Source organism: Miscanthus floridulus, chromosome 19, assembly GCF_019320115.1.
Source record: "Miscanthus floridulus cultivar M001 chromosome 19, ASM1932011v1, whole genome shotgun sequence".
NCBI classification, from domain to species: domain Eukaryota; kingdom Viridiplantae; phylum Streptophyta; class Magnoliopsida; order Poales; family Poaceae; genus Miscanthus; species Miscanthus floridulus.
This window is the reverse complement of record NC_089598.1, coordinates 79,261,725-79,270,748: the sequence shown is the minus strand read 5'-3', so window position 1 is coordinate 79,270,748 and position 9,024 is coordinate 79,261,725. Positions and strand designations below refer to the sequence as shown.

At 40.5% G+C, this 9,024-nt stretch overlaps 1 protein-coding gene across 5 annotated transcripts; it reads left to right on the top strand.

The window, feature by feature from the left end:
- Nucleotides 1-2,685: 2,685 nt before the first annotated feature.
- LOC136528638 (uncharacterized) lies at nucleotides 2,686-7,468 on the top strand. 5 transcript variants are annotated; one of them, XR_010777113.1, is made up of 9 exons: nucleotides 2,686-3,151; nucleotides 3,227-3,338; nucleotides 4,261-4,355; nucleotides 4,564-4,633; nucleotides 4,705-4,923; nucleotides 5,538-5,577; nucleotides 5,669-5,730; nucleotides 5,821-5,878; nucleotides 5,975-7,468. XR_010777113.1 is itself a non-coding variant. In XM_066521594.1 (7 exons), exons 1-6 carry the CDS (start codon nucleotides 3,065-3,067, stop codon nucleotides 5,728-5,730), a joined length of 573 nt encoding a protein of 190 aa, XP_066377691.1. In that variant the 5' UTR covers nucleotides 2,686-3,064; the 3' UTR covers nucleotides 5,825-5,878. The 5 variants fall into 5 exon arrangements, 1 of the variants encoding a protein (XP_066377691.1); XR_010777112.1 differs by lacking the exon at nucleotides 3,227-3,338; XR_010777114.1 differs by lacking the exon at nucleotides 3,227-3,338 and having other exon boundaries at nucleotides 4,261-4,471.
- The last annotated feature ends 1,556 nt before the right edge of the window (nucleotides 7,469-9,024 follow it).

Below are 9,024 nucleotides of genomic sequence, written 5' to 3'. Positions count from 1 at the left end.
TTTTTTTCATCCCATCTTGTTGTGTCCTTTGAGATACGCCATGAAATGGAATGAAAATCGATAGCTATGTAGAGTATTGTGTCCCCTTTACAAAGTATGCACTCCAACATTAGTTGTGTATCATGGAGATTAGCCACATCAGTTATTAGAGATTGGTTTGTAGTTCGCCCAACATTAGTATTAGAAGATGGTTACGTTTAAAATTATTTTGTATTTCATTTGAACTTCTATATCGTAATTTGTCATAGTTTTTAGCTTAATCTTTGAATTTTAGGCTTATTGTGTTATTTCTGCATGTGGTTTTACCGAAATAGAATATTGTTTACCGAATTGAAAATGGTTTTCCAAAATTGCACAAGAAATTTTTTTTATGGCATACCCTATGCTCGAATCCTGGCCCGTCACTGACTATTTGTTATACTGCCTTAGAGTCATTGAGGGCCGCAAGGTTCCAAATGAGGAGGCACAAGGAGAAGACATGGCAGCGAGTCATCATAGACGTTGGCAAGGGGAACAGCCTGCAAGAGCCACCAAGAAGACTTGCAGGCAGAAAGGGCCATCCTTCTACAAACTGGTTTTCGACGCCCTCAAGGAGAAACAGGAGCTTCTCCTAAAAAGGAGAACGAGAAGGCCGGCAGGGAAACTACTGCTACTGCATCCAAGCAGCTGGAATGCAGGTGCTGGTGGTCGGATTCTAATGACGGACTGAATGATTCTCAGGCCCTCTTCGCTTCTCTTATAATTTATTTTTTCAGCTTTTTTTTAGCAGGAATAGTGTTTTTTTTCTCACAACAAATTAGTCGGAATAGTATTTCAGCTTGTTTTTTCAACGAAACGAACGGGGCCTTAATGGTACGATGCATTATATTGTTTTTCCTATTATTATTTTAAAGCAAGGACTTATTATCGTGTGCAAATCTTTTGCATTAGCACTGCTTTCTTTCTCCTATATATGTTAGGATTATTACTTAACGTTTTTTTATTTTTTGAAAATTGAATATATATCTTAAAAGTAAAGCAAGGATTTAGTTCAACATGTATATTTTATCTTTTTCCAGAAATACATATATGTTAATCTCTGAGGCAAGAGATCCAACGTCGTTAGAATTAATGCAGTATGACATTGCCTATGTACCCCACGCGGCTCTTAATGTCCTGTTGGTTTAGGCTGGTTTGGCTTATAAACCATGACTGAAAGTACTGTTGGCTGGTTTGATGTGAGAGAAAAATATTGTTCGTTGGCTGATAAGCTATGGCTTATAAGCCAAATACGACCAAGCGAACAGGCTGCAAATCACAGGCACCCACTCAACACATATATTTTTAAGACTCAATTTAAATTATGAACTTCCAATTTGAAAAGCTGGAACCCTGTTGTCAAATAAACTATAGCCAGATATATTATCCTAAGCGATGTTCTTTACTACAGCTGTTTATTTTCTACGATCAAAAGAATTATTTGGCATATCATATTATTCTGGCTTTATGTGTTGTTCACATTTTTACTCTTATCAAACCGGTCGAGTTTGTCTGTAAGTTAGGCCGTCCACGACATAAAAAAATATATAACTATTCATCTTATTCGCTTAGCTTATAAACGATACTTTTTCAGCTACTAAACAATATTTTTCTCTCACCACAAATCCATCACGGCTGCCAAGCGAATAGGCATTTAGGGCGTCAGCTTCGGTTGACTGGCTGGCCTTTTTTTAGTCAGAACAGTATTTTTTTTTCACCAAATTTCAATATAAACAGTGTTTTCTAGATACTACCGTGCAAATTTAATGCCAGCCGAACCCTCTTTTAGCCATCTTGAATTACTCCGGTATTGGTTACTGTACACAGCCCACGTGTCCCCGTTCGTTTGGTTCCAAACAAAATATCTCGGCCGCACCCTCGCATACACCATAAAAACAATAACAACAGCAAGGGGGAATTCGCTCTGCGCCATTAAAAATGTCATATGTGCTTTTAGAAAAATTCAGTGGTCTTCAACGTCACTGTTCTAATTTTTTTTGCCCTCTATGTCACTGCCGTCAGTTTAGGCTCTAACGCCGTCAAACTGCGGCCATGAAAAGTCAAAAATACCCTTAAGTCTAAATATGTCATTAATTTTTTTTGAGCATCTTAACGACTTCAGATGAAAAAACTCAAAACTAGAAAGTTGTAGATCTTGTCAAGATTTATAATTTTCATATAAAAATTATCTTTATTTAATTTCGCAAAAAAAATTTGATTTTTCTAAGATATATTAATCATATCAAATCATATTTTTTGTGGAATTAAATGAAGATAATTTTTATATAAAAATTATAGATCTCGTCTATAGTTTTGAGTTTTTTTATTTGAAGTCGTTAAGATGCTCAAAAAAAATTAATGACATATTTAGACTTAAGGATATTTTTTACTTTTCACACCTGTAGTTTAATGAGGTAAAAAAAAAAGAACAGTACTGAAGATCGTTGAATTTTCAGGCCATTTTTTTTAATGGCACGAATTCGCTTGTGCGAGCCCTTCGCCTCGCGCCAGTGCCTCTCCCTCGCACCGTCCTCGGCCTCCTCCCCACGCCCTCCGCCTCTCCCTCCAGCAACCTGTGTACGCCGTACCCTAGGGCCCGGCACGGCCGCTACCGCGACGTGCCCTCGGGCTCATCGCCCACACCACTGCTGGTAGTGCGAGGTGCCCTATAACTTCCTTGCTACTCTGATTTAGTGCTTGCTTTTTTATTTGGTACATTCAAAGTTCGATTTCATGTATGAATTTCAATTATGGAAGTTAGCTTTATCTGTATCTCTGTCCATTCTATCTCCTGTCATCATCTTCGTTGGAGCATAGTGGGCTAGCTATGTGTGTGCCTATATATGTCTGTGCCTTCTCCTGGATTACTATTCCAAATGTTCAGTACCTTTTATTTTGATTTGATCTAATTTTCATATCTTCATTTGTCTTTACACGGTGATTCAACGGAGATGTGTTGGTTGTTTATTTTTTTTATGGAACAACTAATGCTGCTTTGCCTTCATTTTGATTATGTATGTTATGAGCGGAGCGGAATGTGCATGTTATGAGCGGAGCAGATGGTACAGGCTCCTTTTGCTTCCATAAATACTGGTCCTTTGGTAATTGGTACTCAATAAACATAGGCACCCTGGTGAGTTTCTTTTGTACCACTTTCTTTGGTTACCAAATGTTTTTCACTTTGATAATTGGCGTCTAGCAAACATAGGTACCTGCTATGGATTGCACACTTTCCTTACTTCGCCACTATCTAATTGAAATGATTGGGGGTATTGTGAGAGTCACATTGTCTGACTTCTTGTCTGGATTTGAGCATTAAGGTGTGTTCATATGTGCTGTTCAATACATTGATCCACAATTTCATTTATCTGTTTACTTTTTTTTCTTTACTTGATTGTGTCTACAGATAGGAAGTTCACAATTGTGGGCTGTAGCTTAGGTGCATATTGATCGCTTTTGCAAATTGACTGATAGGGATGTATTATTTTCGACGAAAAAACTTACATGTTAATTTCAAAGTCAAGACATTTTAATAAATTTTTAATGGATGGAAAAAACCAGTTCCTAGGGGAGAGCTAGATTACTGCTTAGTCATCGTTGCATTGTGATTCTTAAATTTCCAGTTAGATTGCTCGGCTGGCTGCTTTTCCATGACACTCACTGGATATCGCTACAACAATTTTGGTAGGGGCCCTTCGTGTGCTCTTTCAGATATCGCTACAATAATTTTAGTACATGATTAGACTCAAATGGTAATTCTATAGGCTTTTTCATGTCTACATTTCCAGCTGATTCGCTGTTATTGACTTTGAGTCGCCAAGTTTGCCTCTGTCTGTTCCAGCACAAATTAATATGGATTTATTTATTGTGCCTGGTCTATCTGACTGTTGTAGTTGTGTTTTGCACTTTTTTTAATGTAACCTCAGTTTGTGGTAAACCTCCTTCCTTAGCTATTCTACAAAAGACCTGATGAATTTGTGATGCCAGGGCTGATTGTATTTAGTATATGTCATGTGCCATTACTACTTAGAAGAAATGTTTTGCCTACGAAAAGATTGGACATTGCAGCTTCAGTTTTTTGTAATGCGTTTTAGTTTTTGTAAATAGAGCTAATGGTGGAAAAAAACTGGGATTAGATAGACCTCATTGAAGTGTTTCAGCCCTATATTTATGGCTGTTGCAGCTGCTTGCTACCTAACACCTGCTTGTGTAGCCCTAATTTTAATTTCCTCTCTGTCCTAGCTTGTTATTGATCAAGTTCCAGAGCTTCATTTAAGGAGAACATTTGTATTCACAATTTTGTGCCTTCACCTTGTGGTGCCAACTTCTCATGTCTGGTAATCTTTTTCTGAGCTTCAAGACTAAGGCCCTGTTTGGTTAGAATGCCAAACGGGGTGACTAAAAGGTGACTAAAGTAGTTTAGTCCCCTCTAGTCCCCAAGGGGTGGCTAAAGGTGACTAAAATAGTTTAGTCCCTAAAGTTTTGTCACCCCCAAACCAAACACCCCCTAACTACTGTTGTTTGATAATAAGTCTCCATTTGCAGGTACCTGTATTTGACCAAGTTAGTTACAGCCGGGCTCAGGTGCCATTGCTCTTGGCATATACATGTTCAGGTCTGTATTTTTCTTTCCCCACCTGATAGGTAATTTAATTTATGGTCGGCACTTAGAGGTGTTGCCTGCAGGTTCCATGGCATGAGCAGATTATGAGGCTTCGCTTCCTTCCTCTTTGTTGTGGCATGAGTGAGCTCTCCACGCTTGTGTGCGCTGGGAAAGACCTTTTCCTCCTGTGCCTGCTCTCCTTGCCATCGCCGGGGCCGGGTACGTGTGTGGATCTGGCTCGCTGCCCTTCATCACTGGAGGAGCCCCACACTGACGCATCTACCCTGTTGTGCATGGTGGAGGTGCACTCTCTCCCCTTGTCCTCCTCCCCTTCCCTCAGCTCTCTCTCCTCACAGCGAGGATCTTGGCCCCCTCCCCTAGGAGGCCGTCGGCTGCTGCCGTTTTCTTGTTTTTCAATGTGCCGATCATGTGCAGAGCTGATATCCTTCGTTGTACAGTGATGATTAGTTGTTTCATTCTTCATGTTATCTACTGAGGTTTTGGGATTGTGTAATGATGAACTTTTTTAAACTGAGACAATGGAATTGTGCAATGATGATTAACTATTTTGTTCTTCCATGATTCTTGCTATTTGCATCAGTTTTGTGATGACAATGTCATTATGTTTAGCAATTCTCTTTTCCATGTGTTGTTTTGTTTTTATTAGTTGCTACATTTTGTGCATTTGTTACTGACCATAAGTCCATTGTCAATGATGTCTTTAATTCACATAATTTGTTGGTTGTTATATTACTGAGCACACCCCATTGCCAATGATGTATTTACTCAGCACAGATTCATAGTTGGTTGGCTGCAATGAGTGCCTCTGTTTCGGTTTGCTACTGATCTACCCTCTTTGTTTTTTCCTTACATGTTTTGGTCCTCTCCTTCTGGTCCATCAATTAATACATTTAAGCTTAAGCTACATTGCCCCTGCTGGTCAGTACAATTTGGAGGTTAGTATATATTGTGCCCTTTCTGCTACATTTTCCATTGTTTTTGCTTAAATTTGCTTCACCCATTTTTTGTTGTTATTGTTTGTTCTAGATGCAGGATACAGTGCTGGAATTGGAATTTCCAAGCATAAAAAACAATTTACTATGCTCTAGGTGAAGCATTCTCTCTTTTTAAAGTCTTGCTAACACCCTTGCTGTAGGTTCCATTTTGCATAAAGAGGTTGATAGTGTGTGGTTTTCTAGAAAGGTGTGCTCTGGATTGATAAGCTTCTCTGTGTAAGCCAACGCAGCATTAGCAAAGGTAAGCATTCTTTGTGTGACCCAAGGAAATATTAACCAATGTAAGCTTCGTCTCCATATTTGGTTCTCCTAACCCCTTGTCCTTTTTCTTTCTCAGGACAAGCAAGATATGAACAACAGCTTCATATGGTGGAGGGAGACGAGTTAGGAGAAGCAGTGAATCAATTTGGTGATAGAGACAAAAAAAATTATCTAGAAGGTATTTGCTTCATGTAAAAACTTACAGGTATGGTGTTAAATGGCGTGGCGAGCCAATGTAAAAACTTAGCCACTTAAATGGAGATGAAACCCGAAAGAAAATCGTTGGGGCGTAACCCTCTTAGCGACGCGCCATATCGGAACCCGGGTATGGTGTTAAATGGGCAAGGGCCGGGTCGTCACCCCCGTGACGCGCCGTGTCGTGATCTGGGCATGGTGTCAAGTAACCAAGGATCGGGTCGTCGCTTCCTTAGTGGCGCGCTACATCGGCGCCCGGGTGTAGTGAAAAATGAGCAAGGGTCTTCGCATCAGAGTCGACGGGTGCGAAGGGTAAGGAAGCTAGTCGAACCAACTAGGATCCGTTTAGGTAGTTGGAATGTAGGGTCACTTACAGGTAAGTTAAGAGAATTAGTTGATACCGCGACTAGGAGGCGTGTAAATATATTATGTGTTCAAGAGACTAAATGGAAGGGTCAGGAGACGAAGGAGGTGGACAATACAGGTTTCAAGCTTTGGTATACAGGGACAGTCGCGAATAAAAATAGAGTAGGAGTTTTGATTGATAAGAGCCTTAAGAATGGTGTGGTGGGAGTGAGAAGGCAAGGGGATAGGATTATCTTAGTCAAGCTCGTCGTTGGTGATATGGTCTTGAACGTAATTAGTGCGTATGCCCCCCAAGTAGGCCTCGACGAGAGTGCTAAGAGACAGTTCTGGGAAGACTTAGATGGCCTGGTTAGAGCTATACCTAGTAGTGAGAAGCTTTTTATAGGAGGAGATCTTAATGGGCATGTAGGTACTACAAGCGCAGGTTTCGAGGCAGTTCATGGAGGTTTTGGGTATGGTAGTAGGAATCAGGAGGGGGAGGAAGCTCTAGACTTCGCGGTAGCTTTTGACCTGATGATAGCCAACACTTTCTTTAGAAAGAGAGAATCTCATCTAGTGACCTTCAGTAGCGGACAACACTGTAGTCAGATTGACTTTGTCCTCGCAAGAAGAAAGGACAAACGAGCATGCTTGGATTGCAAGGTGATACCAGGGGAGTGTGTTGTTTCTCAACATAAGCTTTTGGTGGCAGATTTTCGTTTTCAGATGCGTGCCCGTAGGGATAAACAAGCTAAGATTGAAAGAACAAAGTGGTGGAAACTGAAAGGGGAGACGTCAGAGGTATTTAGGGAAAGGGTTATCAAAGGGGACTCTTGGAAGGAAGAAGACGACATAAACAATATGTGGGACAAGATGGCAACCAACATTCGGAAGGTAGCCTCAGAGGTGTGTGGAGTAACCAAAGGAAGAGGACGTGAGGCTAAAGATACTTGGTGGTGGAACGAGGAAGTCCAAAGGGTTATTAAGGAGAAGAAAGAATGCTATAGACGCTTGTACCATGACAGGAGTGTGGACAACATAGAGAAGCATAAGGTGGCAAAGAAGACTGCAAAGCGAGCTGTAAGTGTGGCAAAGGGTAGAGCGTACGAGGATCTTTACCAACATTTGAGTACGAAGGAAGGAGAGAAGGACATTTATAGGATGGCTAGGGTTCGTGAGAGAAAGACACGGGACTTCAACCAAGTTAAGTGCATTAAGGATGAAAGGGAGCATCTCTTGGTAAAGGAGGATGAGATCCGACATCGATGGCAAGAGTATTTTGACAAATTGTTCAATGGTGAGAATATGGACACAACCTTTCAGTTGGATGACTCTTTTGATGACACCAATAGGCGCTTTGTGCGGAGAATCCAAGAATCTGAGGTCAGAGAGGCGTTGAAAAGGATGAAAGGAGGTAAGGCGATGGGACCGGATGGTATCCCAATCGAGGTGTGGAGATGCCTCGGGGACATAGCTGTAGTATGGTTAACCAAGCTGTTCAACCATATTTTTCGATCGAACAAGATGCCTGATGAGTGGAGGAGAAGTATATTGGTACCGATCTACAAGAATAAAGGGGATATTCAAAGTTGTACAAATTACCGAGGAATTAAGTTGATGAGCCATACTATGAAGCTATGGGAGAGAGTTATCGAGCATCGCTTGAGAGCAATAACGCGGATCTCTATGAACCAATTTGGTTTCATGCCCGGAAGGTCAACCATGGAAGCCATTTTCTTAATAAGACAAGTTATGGAGCGGTATAGGAGAAGAAGAAGGACCTACACATGGTTTTTATTGACTTGGAGAAGGCTTATGATAAAATACCAAGGAATGTTCCCCCTACTTGTGTGCTTCTCTTGTCCAAGAATTTTGTTGATCCATCTCTTTTCTTCAATGTTGCTCCCTCTTTGTCCATGTCCATATCCAACCTCTACTTCTTTTCTTCAATGTCTCCTAAAGCTTTCATATCTTTGTACAATCTCTCCCCCTTTGTCATCAATTTCCATAAAAGGTGTGCTTCTCATTGATGCAAAGGTTTGCATTTGGGGTAGATGGTTGAGGCTTGAATCTTGCATTTTTGATGGACATCACTTGATTGTTGGAATAACACCACTTGTAGCCCTTGAGATACCACACATAGGATATTTGACCTTGATACCAATTTGTGGGAAACCTTCCCCTATGTCATAGCATGGGTCATCCATTTGATAAACTTGAGCTCTTGTAGGTGAGGGATGCATTCTTCATTTGATGACCACTTAAAGTTGAGGATCACTTGTGGAACCATCGTCTTGCATGATTGATACCATGTGTAGATGTGATACCACTTAAAAGAATTTTCTAGTATGGAACCACTTGTTGGATTTATCAATAAAACCCATTTCTTGAACCTTTGCTATCTTCATGGGTACCACTTATAGGATATCACTTGTGAGTTGATCTAGACATCACTTGTGAATTCTTGATGAAATACTTGAGTCTAGATACCACTTGAAACAAACTAGATATCCATTTGCATTGTTGTGTTGTGCTTGTACTCTTGTTATTTATCATGAGCTTCTAAGTTGACTTGAACCAAATTGA

What these genes read in the sequence shown, in the direction of transcription:
- LOC136528638 (XM_066521594.1), top strand. Translation starts at nt 3,065, where the DNA reads ATGAGCGGAGCAGATGGTACAGGCTCCTTTTGCTTCCATAAATACTGG. An exon ending in CTTGGCATATACATGTTCAG is followed by an intron (nt 4,634 to 4,704) that starts GTCTGTATTTTT and finishes TGTTGCCTGCAG; the next exon opens with GTTCCATGGCATGAGCAGAT. An exon ending in CCCTGTTGTGCATGGTGGAG is followed by an intron (nt 4,924 to 5,537) that starts GTGCACTCTCTC and finishes AATACATTTAAG; the next exon opens with CTTAAGCTACATTGCCCCTG.